The sequence below is a fragment of the Aquarana catesbeiana genome, linkage group LG03, assembly GCF_042186555.1.
Source record: "Aquarana catesbeiana isolate 2022-GZ linkage group LG03, ASM4218655v1, whole genome shotgun sequence".
Taxonomy (NCBI): Eukaryota; Metazoa; Chordata; class Amphibia; order Anura; family Ranidae; genus Aquarana; species Aquarana catesbeiana.
This window is the reverse complement of record NC_133326.1, coordinates 185,320,619-185,343,795: the sequence shown is the minus strand read 5'-3', so window position 1 is coordinate 185,343,795 and position 23,177 is coordinate 185,320,619. Positions and strand designations below refer to the sequence as shown.

The following is a 23,177-nucleotide window of genomic DNA, read 5'->3' as shown; positions in this document are numbered from 1 at the left end:
TCATGGGACTGACAGGTAACTCTTGTAATAGTTGCCAGTGTATATGCATCTACAATCAAAAAAAGATTGCACCAATTCACCTGTATGGGAAGTGTACCAGGGAAAAGTTTTGCTGTCCAAAAAAACATTAGAGGAGAACTACAATATCCCATCTGATGAAGAAGCAAAAACCAGTCATCTTGGAACCATGTGCTGTGGACGGATGAATCAAAGATAGTAGTTTGGTCAACGTAACAGTAGATCTTTAGTACAAGCCAAAGACAGTATTTTAGTAAAATAACCTCATACCAACTGTGAAGCATGTAAAATGTTATGACTTAAGGTTGCTTTAGGGCCTGGGCAGCTCCCTGTCATTGAGTCAGCTATAAATTCTACTTTGCTTTGCTTTAGACTATGCTTGATACCAATGTGAGGCTATCTGGCCAAAAGGTGAACCAGAAATGGATCTTTTAGCACAATGATGACCCAAAAGACTAGCAAATCCACCAGGGAATAGGTCAAAAGAAGGGGGGTGAGGGTTATGAACTAGTCTAGTCGAAGCCTTGGTTTGAATCCCATTGAAATGTGCAGGGGGATTCGAAAAAGGCAGTTCATTTAAGGAAACCCTCAGATGTCAACAACCGTACCAACTTTTGAAGCCAGGGAAGTAGTTACGTTTTCCCATAGTACACCATTCAACTATTACTATTTTTGTTGGATAAAGGCCAGCACACGCCTACCGAAAGTCAGCCGGTTCAGCAGTAATACGATAGCCACAGCAGGAGATTTGTCTATCCAAACTGTTTAGTGCAGATTGCAAAAATGTGGTTCCATTTGAAGGCCCCTAGTGTGTCCTGTACTAAAAGGCGTATAAGCTCTGGTATTTAGCAGAGCCATCTCCCACCCTTCGGCAAATTTTGTCTTTTTCATTTAACTAAGTCCGCCATCATGTGTCCCTTGCTAGTGCCTCTTCCTGAAATGCAGCTGGTGAGTCACCTCTGCAGTCTGCACCCACATTGATCTGTCCTTTTGCCCTATCACACAGTAAAATTTTCTGGAGCTCAAGAGCATACCATTGCTGGATAGCCAATAGGAAAATTCCATATCACTCAGGCAGCAGCAAAAATGCCTCAAGAAGGGTGTCTTCCTTTCCACAGTAAGGACCACAAATGTAGGCAAGTATTTTGGGCTTCTATAATTTATATTTTTTTTCTAGCTGCAGCGATTAGTTACAGCAGGGTGGAGGGTATTCTGTGTAAGGGGAAAACTTGGCTGGAGCAGAGCTTTGGGAAGCCCATCTGTGGGGTTTGTAGTTCCTATTGATTAAACCTCCTCATGAGTAGAGATGGGCTCAGGCGTGTTCGAAATGGCACATGCCCGATCCCGCCAGGAAGCTAATACAACACAGCGCTAATCACAGGCAGTGAGACATTTCCCGGTCTGTGCAGCTGCAGACTGGGAAATGTCTCACTGCCTGTGATTAGCACTGTGTAGTGTCGGCTTCCTGGCGGGATCGGGCATGTGGGATTTTGAACACGTCCGAGCCCATTTCTACCTATAAGTAATGTACAGTATGGAGACTACCTTTTTACTATCTTCTCAAAATGCTAGTTACCTGACTATCCTACTTCTCTAGCTTCAGTACTGTCGCTGACCTAAAACAAGTATGTGGATCAAGGTTGTCATGTATCTTGATGCATACTTGCTCTGGGCCAGTGGTTCATAAAGTTTGGAGACAGAGACAGCTAGGAAAGTAGTATTTCAAAGAGAAGGTCATTAGCAGCCTCTTATTTTATAAGAGGTTTTCTTTTCTATGTATTTGAGTTGGGTGCAAAAAAAAAAAAAACCCTAGTATTGTCAATTCACAAAGCCACACTAGTTAATTTACATATATGTTATTTTATTTCATGATCATTTTCACTGCAAAAATATAGTCTTGATATGGAATCATTTTTTTCTATATGAAATTAAAATGTACCTAATTTAAAAGCCTCTATGTCTTGTGACTCTGTATATTAGGGTTGAATTGATAGCGATACCAAGCATTTGCATGCGTACTCGTGAAACCTGAAACCAATACCTTTTGCGGAGCAATTTGAGCCCATACAAAATGAATGGGCTCAAATCGCACTGCAAAGATTGGCGTGTGATTCCTGTCCCAATTGCATGTGGTTTCCTGCACCGCTCTGAACCCAGGCGTCTCATAGTGACTTCAGCCTGGGTTCACACAGGAGTGGTGCCGGAAACCTCATGTGATTCTGACATGAATCTTGCCGCATTCCTGTTCAAATTCCGATTGCGATTCTTTGCAGTGTGATTTGAGCCCATTTATTTTGTATGGGCTCAGATTTCACGCAAACGTTAACGTTAATCGGTATCGGCAAGTGGTTGAGCACAAGCATCGGTACTTGTACTTGCCGATAGTGTTTTAAAAAAAATTTTTTTTAAATCGGCGCAACCCGTGTGTGTCGACGTCACTCTGACAAAACACGTAGGGAGGAGTTGGCAACATGACGCTGGTGTATGCTGGGACGCAGCGACCATCTTGTTGGTGGTGACAGCTGAATGTTATGACAAACGAGCGTGTTTTTATATGGAGTATGTGAGTTCATCTCCTTTTTTAACTTTTATTAAACCTTATTTGATATACTGCACCATGAGGTCTATCTCTTTTTATATTCTCATGGGATTGAATAATCTATGGTGGTTATTGCTGGAGCCAATGCTGTATCCTGGCTTAGGCCGACAAGGCCTAGGGCAGCGCTCTGCAGGGGGGCAGCATGGAAAGCATCCCCGCCAGCTTGCGCTACACTGTTAGTGTAGCGCCAGTCTTATGGAACGGACTGGGCTGAGAGGCAAATTAGTCTAGCACCCCCATAAAGCGGCCGCACTGCTTCCGGTACGTGTGTGACTGGCATTCCGCAACTGTGTGTGGGAGGGGGGGGGGCGTTGCTTCATCCTTGACCACAAACCTGCCTCACTGTGCTATGTTTTCTGCTGCACCATTGGCATGGTTATATCTTCTCTCCATAAAATTATCAGAAATTTGTGCTTAAAGTGGAGGTCCACCCTAAATAAAAAAAAAAAAAAAAAAAAATGCATAAAAAAATGAAGAAAAAAAAAAATTTTTAACTTACGTGAAATGGCTGTTGCTAGGCAGTCTTCCTAATCTGCCTCTTCCTACACTGCGGTGATCTTCAGTCTTCTGCTCCTTGCGTTGTCTTCTGGGAATGGGGCGCGGTGTGTTATGGGAACTGTGTGTGTCCCACAACACATCGTATCCCATTCACAAAGTGCCGTGCGTGCGCAGTAGGAAACTGGCAGTGAAGATGCAAGGCTCCACTGCCTGTTTCTCTTACTTAGGATGGCTGTGCTGAGAGCCGAGGGACGGGTCGGCGGCCGACATCGCGGGCACCCAGGACAGGCAAGTCTACTTATTTAAAGTCAGCAGCTACAGTGTTTGTAGCTGCTGACTTTAAAAAACAAAAAAAAAAAAAATATCCTGGCCGGAATCCCGCTTTAAGGTAGAACTACAACAGGCAAATCTTCTTCCCATTTTTGGATAGAGTAAGGGAGGGTTAAAGCCCCTGTCAATTTTAGATTTTTACCATCCTTGTCCCATTGCAAAGATTTCCCTTCACTTCCTGCCCCATAGCCAAACAGGAAGTGAGAGGAAATCTATGCAAATTAAGGGAATCCATTTGCCCCCCAAACCTTAGAATTATCCCCCCACTCGAAAATATCAGGGCAGGTCTTAAATGGCAAGGGAATGTGGCCTTAACAGGAAGGGGTGGGTCATATTTAAATTGGGGTACACGAGTTTAGTCAGGCCTAGGGCAGCACAAAACCTAAATACACTACTGGCCGGAGCCCTTTGAAAAGGAAAGCAGTGTCCGTGGCCAAGTACAGGGATATCCTGGACGAAAACCTTCTCCAGAGTGCTCAGGACCTGAGACTGGGCCGAAGGTTTACCTTCCAACAAGACAATGACCCTAAGCACACAGCTAAAATAACGAAGGAGTGGCTTCACAACAACTCCGTGACTGTTCTTGAATGGCCCAGCCAGAGCCCAGACTTAAACCCAATTGAGCATCTCTGGAGAGACCTAAAAATGGCTGTCCACCAACGTTTACCATCCAACCTGACAGAACTGGAGAGGATCTGCAAGGAGGAATGGCAGAGGATCCCCAAATCCACGTGTGAAAAACTTGTTGCTTCTTTTCCAAAAAGATTCATGTCTGTATTAGATCAAAAGGGTGCTTCTACTAAATACTGAGCAAAGGGTCTGAATACTTAGGACCATGTGATATTTCAGTTTTTTCTTTTTTAATAAATCTGCAAAAAATATCAACAATTCTGTGTTTTTCTGTCAATATGGGGTGCTGTGTGTTAGGGCTGGGAGATTTTCCAAAAAAAAAAAAAAAAAATCTGCGATTTTCTTAAAAAAAAAAAAACTCTATTCACGATTCAAATCGAGGTGTGTGTGTGTGTGGTGTGTTTTTTTTTTTTTGGGACACCGCGCTGGTCCTGAGGAGCTGCGGGCAGGAGTTTTTAGGCGAGGCCGCGGCTTTGGCCTCGCGAACTAGGCCGAAGCCGCGGCCTCACCTAAAAACTCCTGCCTGCAGCTCCTCAGGACTGGCGCGGTGAAAAAAAAATCTAAAAAAATCGATTTGCTTAACTTTTGAATCAATTTGACTTCTTAACTCGATTCAAGACTTAAATCGTGTCCCCCCCCCCCCCCCCCCCCCCCCCCCCCCAGCCCTACTGTGTGTACATTAAAGAGGAAAAAATGAATTTTAAATGATTTTAGCAAATGGCTGCAATATAACAGAGTGAAAAATTTAAGGGGGTCTGAATACTTTCCGTCCCCACTGTATATCTCTATCATGGCTCAAGCCTCCAGTTCCTGTAAATTCTTGGGCTGTCTTGCATGAACTGCATGTTTGAGATCTCCCCAGAGTGGCTCAGTGATATTGAGGTCAGGAGACTGAGATGGCCGCTCCAGAACCTTCACTTTATTCTGCTGTAGCCAATGACAGGTTGCCTTGGCCTTGTGTTTTGGATCATTGTCATGTTGGAATGTCCAAGTACGTCCCATGCGCAGCTTCCTGGCTGATGAATGCAAATGTTCCTCCAGTATTTTTTTGATAACATACTGCATTCATCTTGCCATCAATTTTGACCAAATTTCCTGTGCCTTTGTAGCTCACACATCCCCAAAACATCAGTGATTCAACTCCATGTTTCACAATAAGAATGGTGTGCCTTTTCATCATAGGCTTTGTTGACGCCTCTCCAAATGTAGTATTTATGGTTGTGGCCAAAAAGCTCCATTTTGGTCTCATCACTCCAAATGACTTTGTGCCAGAAGGCTTGAGGCTTGTCTGTGCTGTTTGGTGTATTGGGATACTTTGTGGCATTTGCGTAGTAATGGCTTTCTTCTGTCGACTCGACCATGCAGCCCATCTTTCTTCAAGTGCCTCCTTATTGTGCATCATGAAACAGCCACACCACATGTTTTCGGAGAGTTCTGTATTTCACGTGAAGTTATTTGTGGGTTTTTCTTTACATCCCAAACAATTTTCAAGGCAGTTGTGGCTGAAATTTTAGTTTGTCTACCTGACCGTGGTTTGGTTACAACAGAACCTCTCATTTTCCACTTCTTGATTAGAGTTTGAACACTGCTGATTGGCATTTTCAATTCCTTGGATATCTTTTTATATCCCTTTCCTGTTTTATACAGTTCAACTACCTTTTCCCACAGATCCATTGACAATTCTTTTGCTTTCCCCATGACTCAGAATCCAGAAACGTCAGTGCAGCACTGGATGAAAGATGCAAGGGTCTGTCAGGAGACCAGAAACACTCACACACTCACACTCTCTACAAGCAAATAGATCACAGGTGAGGATGGTTACCTTTTTTTAAATAGCCATTCAAACCCCTTTGTGTCAACTCGTGTGCATGTTATCAGGCCAAAATCACCAGGGTATGTAAACTTTTTTGATCAGGGTCATTTAGGTAGTTTCTGTTTGTGATTATGATTTAAAAAGAGTAAACACAGTTGATTGATAATAAATGGCTTCAGCCGAACACTAACAATGAGTGAAAAAATGTTTTTCTGTTATCATTCATACTCTCTGAAAAATCATAAATTCTGCCAGGGTATGTAAACTTATGAGCACAACTGTATTGCCAACCAGAAAATACTGGTGCTTCTAGGAGCAAAAACCCTCCTAAAAGGAAAATCAATAATCTAACTTGCATGCAGTAAATTCAGCATATCTGTGTGATAAACATTTTGGCAAGTGAATTAAATCATTAAAAATACTATAAATGTGTTCTGCTTTTGTTCTTTAGTGTGATCATTGCAGAGTACATAAAAATGGTGGGTGCGGTATATTTAGCACGTTGTGTAGAATGTGAAAACCTGTCACTGGACCAGAATTATTATGACTGTCACAAGTCCAGGCTTTCCAGCGCCTTTCAAGCACAAAGCTTTAGGTAAAATGCTATGATAACTTCATCCTTCAAATTTTCCTGGAATGTAAAACCTACAAGAATGATCGGTATTCCTGGACTCATAGTAGATATGAATAACTATGTTATAAATAGAATTGTCTGGGGATATTACACATAACATTAACAACTGCCATATTGCCTAAAGAAGGTGCTAAAGCCTGGATAAAACTGTTACATAACAATGCAGGTGCTAGTCTGCTGTATTCCGCTATACAAAGGGCTGGTGTCATTCCCTATGACTGCCGGGGTTGTATTTTCGACGTTCTTACAATAAATTATTCAGAACCCTAGGAAAGTTTGACATTAAAATGCACTGTAATATTCACATGCTGAAGCAGCAAAATCTAAAGCAGATGGATTGTTACTAAGATGTGAATAGCTGCAGATGCATACCTCTGAAGAGCCTGTGAGTGTTTTTCTTCTTTTTTATTTTTGTTTTTTTTTTGGTAGCTGTGGAAGTAAATAAAAAAAAATAAAAAAAAAATGCATTTATATCAAAAGCCCTTATTTCCTTTCATAGGTTTGCTCAACAGACTATTGCTGAGACTGTAATATTGACTCATTTTAAAATGTGTTTTGTATCCAAAGCCAAAATTTTGAAGTGAATGGGAGAAATGAGCAAAGCTTCATGCATCCTTCTAACAACGCAGTAAACTGGCGTGAGTGGCGTGCACCACGTTAACAAAATAGATCTTTTTCAGGTCTGCGCCTATTTCATCTTTAAAGCGGAGTTCCACCCTAAAGTGGAACTTCCGCTCATCGGATTCCTCCCCCCCTCCGGTGTCACAATTGGCACCTTTCAGGGGGGAGGGGGGTGCAGATACCTGTATAATACAGGTATCTGCACCCACTTCCGGGAATAGCTAGCCTGCAGCTAGCCGCAAAATGCCCACCCACCCCCGTTGTGTTGTGTTCCCACAACACAACGGGGACCGGTGTAGACGCGCAGCTCGCACATGCGCAGTAGGGAACCGGGCAGTGAAGCCGCAACGCTTCACTTCCTGATTCCCTCACTGAGAATGGCAGCGGCAGCACCTGAGGATCGAGGGACAGTTCGGTCTCGGGTGCCGACATCGCTGGACCCCGGGACAGGTGAGTGTCCTTATTTTAAAAGTCAGCACTGCTTGTGATGACGGCCTAGCAGCTGCTTAGCTGCATCGGTTACTACAAGAAAGCTGACCGTACGCTCTAAAGAATGGTACCGGGGGGGGTGATGCTTGCAGCTGCAGGCATCACCCCGGTACAACGCCTTGAAGCAATATCGGCAAGTTTGTTACCAATTCTTCAAAAAAAGTGAATATTGGCCGCACCGATAATCAGTCGACCCTTATACTAAAGTGCTGCAAATCCTTGCCAGATTGAGCTTGACATACGGGATTTAAACTGTCTGCTGGTAACCTGGCAGACAGCTCCTATGTCTCTCTCCTCTGTTAATTGGCTGTCAACCCCAGTAAATGCAGGGTTAACAGCCTTCCTCCTGAGCGCCAGAGGGAACCATAGCAAGTAGCTCCAGCTCTCCGACTTGCGCCCCCATAGTTCATTAGTAATCGACCTCTGCTCTATCAGTTTAGAAGAGGGGGGGACAGGCTTTATGCGTGCACCACCCTTTGTTGATATCCCCTAATGTGTTCAGGTGATTGATGCTGGTACAAAAAGTGATTAAAAAAAACCCAAATTTTGAACATGTGATTTAGGGAAAACTCTTTCAAAAGCAGGTCTGTTCTGAACGTAGTCCAGTGTTCTTTAGACTGCTTTCACACTGAGGCGCTTTACAGGTGCTATAAAGAGCTTCTCCTCACTCCAGTGTGAAAGCCGAGTGCTTTCACACTTGAGCGGTGCGTTTGCAGGACGGTAAAAAATAAGTCCTGCAAGCAGCATCTTTGCAGCGCTGTAGGAGCGGTGTACATACCGCTTCTAAAGCACCCCTGCCCATTGCAATCAATGGGCAGCACCGCCAAAACGCCACTGTAGCGGCGCGTTTAGGGTGGTTTTTAACCCTTTTCGGCTGCTAGCGGGGGTTAAAAGCTCCCCGCTAGTGGCCTAGTAGCGCCGCTAAAACGACGGTAAAGTAGTGCTTTACCTCCGACGCACCAGTGTGAAAGCAGCCTTAGAGCAGTGTTTCTCAACTCCAGTCCTCAAGTATCTCCAACAGGTCATGTTTTCAGGATTTCCCTCAGATGAAACGGCTGTGCTAATTACTAAGGCAGTGAAACTGATTAAATCGCCTGTGCAAAAAAAATGGAGAGCCTGAAAACATGACCTGTTGGGGGGGTACTTGAGGACTGGAATTGAGAAACATTGCTTTAGAGAATAATGCTTTCATTTGTAGGCCACACTTTTCAATACGTGTCTGTACACATGCATTGTGAAAAGTATTGATTTTCTTTTGGAGCAAATCCTGGCATTTATAGCGGCATACAATTTTTGTATAGTGTCTATGGTTTTCTCTTTGGAATATTTAATCTATGCTGTGTCCATGATGTACTGTATACTACTGACCTGATTGATGGTACATAATGAAGGTTTAATATCATTTTTACATCTAAATGAGGCAACGTATCCTATATCTTTTATACTAATGTAATGAGTGGTAGGACTGCTTTTTATACTATACAGAGGAGTACTATTGTGCTGCTTCATATGAATTCCTCTAGAACAGTGCACATTGCAGTGACAGTGATGTTTCTATCTACGCTCAGCTGTCACATTCTCATGTTAATTGCATTCTCTCTTCTGTGTGCTGGTTACATAACTGCCCCAATTCCTATAAACTTCAGATATTTGGGTATTTTATCCAAGGAGCGTGCTGTCATTCAAATCCATAACTCAGTACTAATCCTGATCTTAATATAGTATTGTGATATGTTCTTCATAGTAGTCATTTCTTTGACATCTGTATTTATATAGGTTGGCTCCTCTCTCCCTGGTACTCTGGTTTCAATGCTGCCTTTTTGCTAGCTGTACACGGACACATTGTGTGGTGATGTATCAAAGATGTCATTGTTACTGGTGATCATCAGGCAGAGGAAGAATGAAGAATGGACATACAAACAAAGAGTTTCACAGCATTGAACGTGGATATTATTAGTCATGGAAAATTTATTCTTGTTAAAGTCGTCTAAAATTGATTTCAAAAGTGGCATTTACTTGAGCCTGACCACGGTCACCATCTTATCCTCCCTAGCAATAATTTGCAAATTCTATCAAATATATCATATCTTTTATCTCATAATAAATGACCTGTTTTATATATAACCAGATTTAATAAGAAACTCTTGCTGACTCTAAGGCTGGGTTCACACTGGTGCGACACGACAGCCGTCCTACTTTGGATCCGACTTTGCCCTGCGACATGAAGCCGGCATGTGTCCGACTTTCAATGAACGGGGATCCGACTTGGATCCCCGCCAATGCCGGCACTGTGTTTGGTATGAATCTTTAGGGGGGAACTCCGCGCCAAATTTTAAATAAAAAAACCGGCATGGGTTCCCCCTCCAGAGGCATACCAGGCCCTTGGGTCTGGTATGGACCTTGAGGGGAACCCCCTACGCCGAAAAAACGGCGTGGGGGGTCGCCCCCAATCCATACCAGACCCTTATCCGAGCACGCAGCCCGGCCGGACAGGAATGGGGGTGGGGACGAGCGAGCGCCCCCCCCCCTCCTGAACCGTACCAGGCCGCATGCCCTCAACATGGGGGGGTGGTGCCTTGGGGGAGGGGGGCGCGCTGCGGCCCCCCCACCCCAAAGCACCTTGTCCCCATGTCGATGAGGACAAGGGCCTCTTCCCGACAACCCTGGCCGTTGGTTGTCGGGGTCTGCGGGCGGGGGGCTTATCGGAATCCGGGAGCCCCCTTTAATAAGGGAGCCCCCAGATCCCGGCCCCCCACCCTATGTGAATGAGTATGGGGTACAGCGTACCCCTACCCATTCACCTAGGAAAAAAGTGTCAATTTAAAAAAAAAACACTACACAGATTTTTAAAGCATTTTATTAGACAGCTCCGGGGGTCTTCTTCCGACTTCGGGGGTCTCTCCGGTTCTTCTCCACGCTCTCCGGATCTTCTGCCGGGCTCCTCCGCTCTCTTCTGCTCTTTTGCCGCTCTTTTGCTAAAGCGGAGGAGCCCGGTCTTCAATCTTCTGCCTTCTGCCCTCTTCTCCTGATGTTGACACGACGCTCTCTGGGGCTAGAATGCTCTCTGTGCGCTCTGCTCTGACTTATATAGGCGGTGACCCCGCCCCCTTATGCCGTCACAGTCCCTGGGCATGCTGGGACTGTGACGTTTTAGGGGGCGTGGTCATCACCCGCACGTCCACCGGCTGGCCGGAGACCTGAACAAAGCCAGAATTGGGTTTGTTCAGGTCTCGGATCTAGTAACCCAGAAGCGATGTCACAACATCGCTTCTGGATTACTGGCATCCTACAGGCGCCAGTTTTAAAAAATAGAAAGTATTCGAAAACGCTGATCTTGACTTGTAGATCCCTGATCCCTCCATAAGGAGTACCTGTCACTGCCTATTACTATCACAAGGGATGTTTACATTCTTGTGACAGCAATAACAGTGATTTTAAGAAAAAAAAAAATTTACTTTTGTATTAAAAAAGATAAAAAATATCGGCACACAATATCTGCTATCGGTGTCGTATCGTCAACGGAAAAACGATATTGGTCTATCCCTAATATGTACCATAGTTTGTAGATATGTAGCAGAATACATTTTAGCCTAAACTTATGAAGAAACTTGATTTTTTTTAAAATTGGATATGTTTTATTACAAAGTAGAAAATATTGTGGTGTGTGGGTTTGTGTGTTTTTTTTTTTTTTTTTTTTTTTTTTTTTTTTTCCATCCCTAAGAAGAAAAAAAGTGATCAAATACCACCAAACAAAAGCCATTTGTGTGAAAAAAATTATAAAAGTGTAATTTGCGTACAGTGTTGTGCGACCACACAATTTCCAGTTAAAGTAGCGCAGTGCTGAATAGAAAAAAAATGCTCTGGTCATTAAGGGGGTAAGTGTTTGTTTAGGATTTTTTGTTTAGTAATTCTGTGTATGCAGCATATGTGTTATGTAATTTGAATTTCAAACTTCTATTTTAGATTATATAAGGTTTCAGACGAAGATGAAAGGGATGAAGAATGTTTAACATCGAATCAGTACCCAAAAGAGACAGTCCGGAAACGCCAAAACTCAACCCGCAGTTCAAGAAGCAGTGAGTCTTCACGGTCTTCCAGAAAAAGCTTCAGGCTTGATTTGAGATTAGAAGAGGATGTGACCAAGTCTGTGAAGGACAAGAATGGGAGATTTGTCAATCCTTGGCCTACCTGGAAGACTCCTGGCCTTCACAGTGCTCTGAAATGGGCTATAACAGAGAAAGATAATAGCAATGTACCCCATTCAAAAGAGGTATGTGTGTTACAAGTTTGTCCCCCTTTTTAAACATTTTATTTATAGAAAATAAACCTATTCCATTGTTAAACACGATGCAGTGCAATAGAACCTCAGTCAGTATTTTAGTATGGAAACAGACCTAACCAGGACAGGGGCTTTTGGAGAGGACTAGGAGCAAGCCTCTTACCCACTGACTATGGGCCCTGGCTTTTAAGGGAACACTACTCTTTGGGAGGTGTATGCCTGAGGGATCCTTGGAGTGGTCTTCTTTCTGATTCAAGCTCATGTCTCCCCAAAACACACAGACTCTGGGACTCTAGGCCTGGGATCCATGTTTAGGGCCTAGGTGCCCCATTATCAACAATGACTGCTTCACACGGAGACTCATAGCAGATGTTTAATATCAGCAAGCCACCTGGTGCTGGTGGTCTCCTGCTATAGCCTGTCTGTTAAGCTTTTATGTGGTGTTCTTCTAAATATGTCTCTCCCATCTCTCCTGTTGTTTCAGTCTGTCTGCTAGCAAACTATTGTGGGATGTTATGTGCTTATACTAATGATAATGTGTAATGTACTTTGTTGTGACCTTGGGGCCTGGTAGTCAGACCAGGAGTGAAATCTCTGATTAATCACAACATTGTCTGGGTGGCTAGTTGTTTAATGAATATAATATGTTTATAGTATATGTTAGCTGTTGTTTAGCTATGGTAATTATATTCCTGTTTGTATTGTTGGGATATGATTAGGGGGTGACTATCCTCCTGTGGGGTATAAAGTATGTGTCTGAGTTTCAATAAACAGTCAGTCATTCCTTTTGGATTTTACCTCACAACTTGTCCGTGTGTGGCGTTTTGGTTAAAAAGGGGTGGTATTAGCTCTCTGTCTGCTCGGAACTGTTTGGAGGGCAAGAAGCAGGTTTTGGCGGAAGGAAGCACCTAGTCGGGTGCCAAACAGTTCTGTCACAGGAAAGTATTATTATTATTATTATTATTATTATTATTATTATTAATAATAATATTTAAGGTTTTTATATGGCGCCAAACGTTTATACAGCACCAATGCAAGAGGGTTAGGGCTCTGCTCCCGGGAGCTTACAATCTGATAAGGAGGGGTTGGTGGAACAGCTGTGGCAATAACTGTGAGGGATAAACTTATGGAAGAAATAAGATTCGGTTATTAGCTAAAGGCAGGATAGGCTTCCCTGAAGAGATGATTTTTTAGGGCTTCTTGCCCTCCTTGCCCTCCTAAAAGTGGACAGGGTAGAATATAGCCAGACAGATTGGGGTGGGGTGTTTCAGAGGATGGGAGAGGCTTTGGAGAAGTCTTGGAGATGAGCATGGGAGGAGGAGACAAGCCAGTGGAGGGATTGGCAGGGAGACACTGAACAGTTGGTAAGGTGGATGAGTCTGGCAGCAGCATATGCTTCATAGTGGAATTTTTCTATAATAATTCAAGCGAAATCATAATGACTGCCATTTTGCTTTTTTAAATTTGTCTGAGGGTGCTCAGGCCAAGGCTTTGTTCACATTGGAGTCTTAGAGCATGAGGGCCGTGTTTGCCTGCATGGGATGCACAGGTGTTTAGTGCAGTTGCCATGTCCCCAAACCCAAACAGTGTGATTTCAGGGACACACCCACATGGATGTCAAATTGGGAGCAGTGGCTGTATCCGTGCAGCCGTTGTATCCCAATTGCCATGAATGGGACTGCCTGCACGCAGATGCACAGAAGACCTCTGCATCCTGTGCAGGCAAACAAGGAGTCTGGATACTGTCATGAGAATTAGTCACAACCATGTTTAAGGTGATTGAAGCTGTGTTAGTGCCCTCGCAACAAAACAATTGCATGATCTTTGTGATCATTATATTTTTCTGTATTTTTTAATTCTTTTTATTTGCACGAAAACGGTTAACCACTTGCCTACCAGGCCAATTCTGACATTTCTCTCCTACGTGTAAAAATCATAATTTTTTTTTTTTTGCTAGAAAATTACATAGAACCCCCAAACATTATCTATGTTTTAGCAGAGACCCTAGAGAATAAAATGGCAGTCGTTACAACTTTCTCCCCTCGCCTTTCAGGACAGCACCTTGGAGAGAGCGTAGCTCCACCCTTCACAGGAAACGCTGTCGTGACAATGCCCTTTAAATGCAGCTGCTTCCATCGTGCCATCAGTCTTAGTGTTTCCTCCGCCATGGTAGAAGCACTGCTGGGGAATTCCATGGAATTTTCTTAGGGAGAGGGGTTGGCAGTACCTACAGGAATCTTCTGTGACCAGCCCAGTACCCCCGCACACGGGAAAGGGGTGTTCCGGTGCCTTCTTCATTCTCCGGCTCATGGGGGAGATGGCCACCCAGGGGGAACACGCCTGTGTGCTTGGAGGCCGCGGGCGTGCAGGCTAAGAGAGCCCAGAGCTCTCTGCATGTCGGATCCGAGTCCCGGAGGGCGGGTGACGTCATTCCAGTAGGCGGGACTTCCGAGGTGGGCATACGGCAAGTGGATTCGGCCATTGGAACGCAGGAGGAAGAGGCGGGTCATTGGCTGGTGCGTCCTTCTGGCCCTCGAGCAGTAAGGAAGAAAAGGACACCGGAAGGATACTTTTTAAAGAGCCGGAAAGGCGGCAACAACCCCTGTGTACCCTGCATTGTAGGTATTGCCACAGCGGTTGGGATGGATACAGGTGCCCGGTGCACCAGCCAGACCCAGGTAAGAGAGGTATGGAGGTGCCTCTAATCTTACTGGGTGTTTGCTTTCTTGTGTGGTCCTTCCACAGAAGCCTGTGCTGTCTGTTAGCAGTACAGCAGAATGGGGTAGCTCTTTGTTATCAGAAAGGGGTGTTTCCTGGGTACCTCTCTCTCCCTCCCCCCCCCCCCCCCCCATTATTAAAGGCTCTGTGGCACCTGGTTGGACCGTGGGGTTGAAACCACTGCCAAATCAGAGAGAGGTCCTTCTAGGAGGAAAAAGCCCCTCCTGTAAGAATCCGCTACATAAAGTGGCATGTTTGGGATGCGAACCCAGAAACCTCAGTGCTTGTAGGTGGAAATTCTAACCTCCAATCCACTGGGCTGCCAGTTCTTGTAGCAATCTTGATCTTTTCCATTGACTCCTGGTGTGACCCTTCTGGAGTCTATCCTATGGCACACGTGGGATTCGAACTTGCAACCTTGTGGTTACTAGCAGGGCGCATTTGCCCACTTTTCCTATTTTTTTCTTGCGGAAGGAAAAAAAAACTGTTGTCGAGTCCCTCTCATGACCCAGGAATCTTACTTGCTGTGCCATCCCAAATTGTTTAGGTGCCGAGTTATCTGCAGATTGTCTGCTAACTGAAATTTTTTTGGTCTACTAGTAGCAGATCGTCCAAATAGGGTAGGGTAAAAATTAGGAGCGAGCACCCTCGCAGGCGCAGGTGGCAGCGCAGTCAGTGTTTCTAGAGAAAACCTTTATCTAGAGCCATTTGATTCATTTTCTTTAAAGCTAAGGCTAGGGGTAGACCTATGCCGGTCAAATTATTCCCGAAGTGGGATTCATCTTTAGTTCTTAAAGGGCTCATGAACGCCCCTTCCCTTTTTTTTTTTTTTTTTTTTTTTTTTTTTTTTTAATCTTTGCAAGATATCTCCATAGAGTTGCGCAGGTTGAAAACAATCCCACTGTTAGCGGTAACTTCAGCCTGCAGGATTAGCGAGATGCATGCCCTATCTAATGCTGAGCCTTTCCTGAGATGTTCTCCAGACAGAATAATCTTAGGGACAGATCCGGGTTTTCTTCCAAAAAATTTCTTTAGCGTTCCACCGTACGCAAAAAAATTATACTGCCCACATTCTGTCTAGCTTCCTCCGGCCCGGGAGAGGAGGCCTTTGACACTCCTAGACATCGGATGTCTTTTAAAATATCTTGAAGTAAAGAAACTCCTCAAAGTCTACCGCCCTGTTCATCCTGCCAACAGGAGCACGCAAAGGGGAGAAAGCTCCCAGAAGTACTTTGGGGAGGCGGCTAAAAGCACGCTATCAAAGAAGCTGACCTTGCATTTATAAGGCACTACAGGTCTGCTGTCTGCCTTGAATCAATTCTTTGGCAGGAAGGTCTTATAAGCTGTGGTCCCACCCTGAAGTAAGTACTTGGCTATCCTCTCCAAGGTGCTGTCCTGAAAGGCGAGGGGAGAAAACCTTAGTTACTTACTGGTAACGGTATTTCTATGAGCCTTTCAGCACAGCAGCTACACGCTCGTGGAATGGCGCCAAACTTCGGTACTTAAAAATCCCCATAAGTGACGCTTTAAAATTTTAACTGGTTACATGTTTTGAGTTAGAGGAGGTCTAGGGCTAGAATTTATTGCTCTCGCGCGAACGTGCAGGGCGATACCTCACATGTACTTTTGAACATATTTGAAATTTTTTTTTTAATTTGTTAATTTTACTTTTATTTTTCTAGTTTTGACACTTTTTGTATTCTAAATAAGTCCCCACATCTCGCCTCCTAGGCTGGGAAGCCTGAAATTTAAAAAAAACAAAAAAACGATCTGTATCCCAGCCGAGGCGGCACAGTTTTTTCGAATGCAGAGGCCGGGCGTGATGTCATAACCTCGTGCCCGGTCTCCGAACCACCATAGAGACTCCGGGGACCATCTGGTTCACTGGAAATCTCGATGGTCAGCATCCGGGGCTGGCGGATCCCTTCTCCAGTTCGATGATGGCAGCGGAGAAGCACGGGAGGGGCAGCGGGCGTCCCCTCTCGCTGCCCGTAAAAATGATCAAGCGGCTGAACAGCCGCTATGATCATTCGTTCTCATGGTGTAGGGGATCGCTGGCTGAAAAAGAAGATATCTGAATGTCTAACTGTAGGCATCCTTCAGATATCCTCACTCAAAGTTAAGGACATCATATGTTGGCCGGTGGGCGGAAAGCGGTTAGCGGTTAAGGGTAAGTTCACCCTTTTTTTCTTTCTAAATTCCAGCTCCCCTATGCACCAATATAGAATTTATGTACTTTTTTTTGCAAAAATATCAAAGCTTTACATTAACTCTACAGTCCCTTACTTTTCTTGTCCTAATCCACGTTTCCATTAGTAATGTGTTTCTTCTTTACAGACTGTAAGTTATGACACCAGAAGGAGTTGACCAGCTGACCTCATTAGCACACACCCTGCATCCACCCTCCCATTCCCAGGTGCACGTTTTTTTTAATGAAATGCAATCAATCAGTGATCACCCTTCTCACTAAATACACAATATTCAATCAGATTGTATAGTGTATGGCCATGTTTATACACCTAAAATTACTAGTTGGGCTTTCAGTGCCATTGTTAACGGCACACCAAACGCAGAAGCAAACACGCATTTTACCATGTGAAAAAACGAGGGGCAAATACTGCAAAACGCACACTAAAAAAAACACGCAACCCACAAAATGCCAAAATGTCCCATTAACCACATGTAGTGCAGCCAATTGAAATGATGCTCCGCGGCACAGGAAGGAATTTCACCTCTCCTCCCTCCAATCTTCTGGGACATGTCACAGGTCCCAGAAGATTTCCCGGCCATTTGCAGCGTACAGCACGGCTCACGCATGCCCGGCTGTGAAGCCACAGCCGCGCGCCCACAGTAAGAATGCCATCGCCTCGGAGAGGAGCGGGGCTTCGTGCGCCTGCATTGCTGGACCGTGGGACAGGTGAGTGCCCGATTTTTATTAAGTCAGTAGCTACACTTTTTGTAGCTGCTGACTTAAATTTTTTTTTTTTTTCGGCGGAACTCCACTTTAAGTCATTTACCAAAAGATAATGAGCAGGACTGAACAAAAAACATTTTTTTGTTGTCAGCCCACAATATGAAATAAGAACTCCGTGGGATTTCTGTAAATGCCAACAGGTATTTCTTGTACTTGAAGTATCTTTAATAGAATAAGGCCGAGATTTGAATCATGTATGGGTGGTAGGCTGAATGTACCAAGCTGATCAATTAATCAACCCCGGCACAACCAGCCTGCCGGATTTTGCATGCAATTATCGCTAACCACTGGTATAGCCGCGAGCAATAAACATGGTCTCCCAACCCCCCCCGTCTGTGTTGATGGAGGAATCGAGTGCAACCCGAGGTTGCAGGAAAGAAATTTGCTCCATGTATGGCCTGCATAATACCTGGGCAAATGTACGGTACATGTATAGTAAGATGTGTGTTTTTTTGTTCCATTTAGCCTTGACATCTGCATTAAATCAGATTGAATTTAAAATATGTTTATCCTGTTAACAATCTTGTTTTTCCTTCTAGGAACTTGATAGGGAACTTCCAATCATTGAGCCATATTTTGTGCAACATTCAGAGTCTGCAGGCAAGTTGGAGACTGGGATACGGATCACCTGGTTGGGGCATGCATCGGTCATGGTGGAAATGGATGACTTGACATTTCTTACAGATCCTGTCTTCAGTCAGAGAGCCTCTCCAATAAGCATTGCAGGTCCAAAGCGTTTTAGAGGACCACCATGTACTATAGAGCAGCTTCCAAAAATCGATGCTGTTGTGATAAGTCACAACCATTATGATCACCTGGATTACAACACTGTACTGGGGCTGAATCAGCGGTTTGGTACTGAACTGAGGTGGTTTGTTCCCTTGGGGCTCCTAAACTGGATGCAAAGCTGTGGCTGTGAAAATGTTATTGAATTGGACTGGTGGGAGCAAAATTGTGTTCCTGGACATGATGAGGTGACCTTCGTTTTTACCCCCTGCCAGCACTGGTGCAAAAGGACACCATTTGATGATAACAAAGTACTGTGGGGCAGCTGGTCTGTTCTTGGACCCTCAAATAGGTTCTTTTTTGCTGGAGACACTGGTTATTGTGCTGCTTTTGAACAGATTGGGAAGAGATTTGGGCCCTTTGATGTAGCAGCAATTCCCATTGGAGCTTATGAGCCAAGGTATGGAGTGTTTATTTATTTTACAACCGAAAAACCTACATATTTTATAAATGAAAAGAGCATAAAAAATTATAAATGGCAAGCAGATACAACCCCAGTTCCAAAAAAGTTGACGCTGTCTAAAATCTACATAAAAACAGAATGCAACTGTTTGCAAATCTCATATAATAAATATAAATAAACCCATATTTTATTCACAATAGAAAACCTATCAAATGTTTAAACTGAGAAAATTTACTAAAAAAAAAAGGTAATTTTCAAATTTATGGCAGCATCACATCTCAAAGTTGGGCCCTGTTTACCACTCTATAAACGTCTGGGAACAGAGGAGATCAGTTGCTGGAGTTTTGGGAGAGGAGTGTTATCTCATTATATTATAGGCTTCTAATTGCTCAACAGTCCTTTTGGATTTTATGTTTCAAAAATATTTTCAATTATTGAAAGGTCTGTACTGCAGGCAGGCCAGTTAAGCACCTGGACTCTTCTACTACAAAGCCATGCTTTGTGTACCAACTTTTTTTGAGTTGGGGTTGTACATCTTTAGCATTGCACTGTAGTAGTAGTAGAGTAGTACAATGTCAAATAACTGAATTAGTAATTTCATAAATCACAGATTTAGTCATGCAATTCTCTATTCTAGGATTAACAAGCCATGCTTTCTTGATCAACATTTTGGAGGATTGTGTATACTATCCCATGGCTTTATTGACTTCCTGCCTAAGGCAACATTAGCTCATTGATTGTTTCAGCATTCATTTGGATATTAACCACTTCACATCCGGGCCATTTCTGACACTTCGCTCCTACATGTCAAAAATCATCATTTTTTTGCTATAAAATTACATAGAACCCCCAAACATTATATATGTTTTTTTAGCAGAGACCCTACAGAATACAATGGCGGTCATTGCAACTTTTTATCTTGCACGGTATTTGCGCAGCAATTTTTCAAACGCGTTTTTTTTGGAAAAAAAACAGTTTCATGCTTAAAAAAAAAACAAAACAGCAAAGTTAGCCAAATTTTTTTGCACCGTGTGAAAGATGAAGTTATGCCGAGTAAATAGATACCTAACATGTCACGCTTCAAAATTGCACACGCTCGTGGAATGGCGCCAAACTTTGGTACTTAAAAATGCCCATAGGCGACGCTTTAAAATTTTTTACTGGTTACATGTTTTGAGTTACAGAGGAGGTCTAGGGCCAAAATTATTGCTCTCGCTCTAACGTTCGCGGCGATACCTCACATGTGTGGTTTGAACACCGTTTTCATATGTGGGCGGGACTTACGTATGCGTTCGCTTCTGCGTGCGAGCTCACGGGGACGGGCGCTTTAAAAAATTTTTTTTTTTTTTTTTATTGTTAATTTTACTTAAAATTTTTTATTTTGACACTTTAAAAAAATATTTTTTTTTTTTGATCACTTTTATTCCTATTACAAGGAATGTAAACATCCCTTGTAATAGGAATATGACACGATCAGTCCTCTTTACAGTGAGATATGGGGTCAATAAGACCCCACATCTCACCTCTAGGCTGGGAAGCCTAAAATAAAAAAAAAATAAAACGATCGCCGCTTCACAGCCGAAGCGGCGCCGTTTTTTTGAATGCAGAGGCCGGGCGTGACGTCATAACATCGCGCCCGGCCTCCGAACGATCGTAGAGACTCCGGCGACCATCTGGTCCGCCGGAAATCTCTATGGTGAACATCCGGCGCCGGCGGATCCGCTATCCGACTCACCGATCGCTGAGGTGAGTCGGTAGTAGCACCGGAGGGCGGCGGGAGGGGGGGGGGGATGTCCCCTCCCGCCGCCCGTAAGAACGATCAAGCAGCGGAACAGCCGCTATGATCGTTCTTATGGTGTACGGAATCGCCGGCTGAAAATGCCGGTATCTGAATGATGTCTGTAGCCTCAGACATCATTCAGATATAAGCCCTGAAAGTGGAGGCCGTCATATGACGGCCTCCGGATGTCAAGTGGTTAATACTATAAAGAAAAATTGTGCATGCTTTAACCACTTCAGCCCTGGAAGAATTCACCCCCTTCCTGACCGGGCCATTTTTTGCGCTACGGCACTGTGTCTCTTTAACTGACAATTGCGTGATCGTGCGTTGTTGTACTCAAACAAAATTGACTTCCTTTTTTTTTTTTTCCCCACAAAGAGAGATTTCTTTTGGTGGTATTTGATTACCTCTGCAGTTTTTATTTTTTGCGCTATAAACAAAAAAGAGCGACAATTTTTTTTTTTTTTTTTTGTAATTTTTTATTTTCAAAAAGTTTTTCAACAAATATAAATCAGCATAACAAAAAGGCATGACATTTTGCATAGAAACAATCAAAATAAAAGTAGTGCAAACATTGTAAAGGGAAGTAACATGGTGAGGATATCTGTATAGACAGAAGTCAGCTTCTTCCCGAATTGGGCCATATATAGTAAGGAAGAAATAATTCCATACAGTATCTATGTTGTTATCTCAATAACATGTTCAAAACATAAGGATGCTCAAGACGACATGTAATTTGGAATCAAAAAGGAGCAGAAATGGAAGGTTATAGAACAAAATGTTGAATCATCCCAAGGTTTCCAAATTTTTTCGAATTGGGGAATTTTACCTTCAATTTTTGCTGTTAAATGTTCCATTTTACGTATATCTGCAACAATGGATAGGACGTGGTGTAAAGTGGGAGCATTGGTAGAGAGCCAAAGTCTAGGGATGGCTCTTTTTGCTGCCAAAAGTACAAAGGACCCTAGTCTCTGTAGTGATTTAGGGATACCTGGGAAGGGTAGACCTAACAGGAAATGTATGGGTTTTAATTGAATAGACGTAGCGAAAAGTGATTGCAATAAATTTTGTATCTCAATCCAATATGCATTTAGGACATGACATTCCCAGAAAATATGAAGGTGTGTACCTACGGACTGCCCACATCTCCAGCACAAACTGGAAAGAGATGCATTTTGGGCATGTAGCAACTCAGGAGTTTTGTACCAAAGAAATATCATCTTAATAGCGGTCTCTTTTTGTGCCACGCATCTGGAAACTTTAAAAGCCGACTCCCAGATTTTACCCCAGTCTATTAAAGAAATTGATCTGTTTAGCATTTTGGACCATTTAGTCATGTATCTATGTATGGAGTCAGTTAAGGGGGGTGTTGTCTGGAGTATTTTATATATGGATGAGATTAAGTTTGGTTCGTAGGGGCCATTTGTACATAATAATTCAAAAGCAGTGGGATTTTCTAAGGATAAAGAGGGGAAGCAAGATTGGAAAAAATGTTTAATTTGTAGGTAAAAGTATTCTGTAGATTTCGGTAGGGCATGTTTTTCTTTAAGGACTGGGAAAGGTAAAAATTTGTGTGTTACCGGGTGGACTAAATGTCGCAGCTGAAACATCTCCGCGTGTGTCCATGAAATTGTTCGCAGGTATGATAATCCGTCCGGAATTTCTGGGTTAAAAAGGAAATTCTGGAGGGGGGAGCATGGTAAAGGAAGATGAAATTTGTCTCTGCACCTTTTCCAGATTGATAGCGTAAAAAGCATCGGGGAGAGACACAGAGACCGTAGTTGGGGCATGAATTTCTGAGAGGAAGGCCATAATAGATAGCACGGATGTACAGGGGCAGTAATCCCCATTTCAATTTCGGCCCATCTATTTGCAGCCCTCCTTGAGGTCCATGTCGTCAATACTCTAAGATGAGAGGCATAGTAATATTTAATAAAATCGGGGGAGGCTAGTCCTCCTCTAGCTCTAGGAGACAGGACCACCGATTGAGCGATTCTGTGGGATGCATTATTCCAAACAAAGTTAAGGCACTTTCTCTGGAGATTTCTCAATTGCGACATAGGGACCGGGACCGGAAGTGTCTCAAAAAGGTACAGTAATTTGGGCAAAATCGACATTTTGAGAACGTTAATCCTACCAAGAAGGGAGATTGGGATAGAAGACCAATGTTGTAGGAGTTTAGCAATTTCTGCGAACATTGGAGGGAAATTGGCTTGATAAAGAGAGTGGTATGAAGGAGTAAGATGAATTCCTAAATATTTTAGTGAAGTCTGGCACCATCTGTATTTAAACCTGTTTTGTAGGGAGCTTAGTATATCTGGGGGTATATTGATGGGGAGGGCTTCTGTTTTGGTCTGATTAATACAAAATCCTGATAGGGACCCAAATGTGGAGAGGGTTTCGTGTAAGAAGGGTAATGAAATTTCGGGGTGTGTGATGGTTAGCAGAATGTCGTCTGCGAAAAGTGAGAGTTTGTAGTCTTGATGTCGTAGTGGGATTCCTCTGATATTAGGATGGGATCTGATAGCTGCCGCTAAAGGTTCTAGGCTTAATATAAATAATGGGGGCGACAAAGGGCAACCCTGTCTCGTACCATTCCTAAGGG

The 23,177-nt window shown here is 43.5% G+C and overlaps 1 protein-coding gene across 1 annotated transcript in view; it reads left to right on the top strand.

Annotated features, from left to right (window-relative positions):
* Positions 1-23,177, top strand: part of NAPEPLD (N-acyl phosphatidylethanolamine phospholipase D) — a 62,993-nt gene that overhangs the window by 23,986 nt on the left and 15,830 nt on the right. The window contains exons 2-3 of the mRNA XM_073619604.1: positions 11,596-11,902; positions 18,143-18,789. Of these exons, the coding sequence (XP_073475705.1) occupies positions 11,596-11,902; positions 18,143-18,789 (954 nt within the window). The remainder of the gene's footprint in view (positions 1-11,595; positions 11,903-18,142; positions 18,790-23,177) is intronic.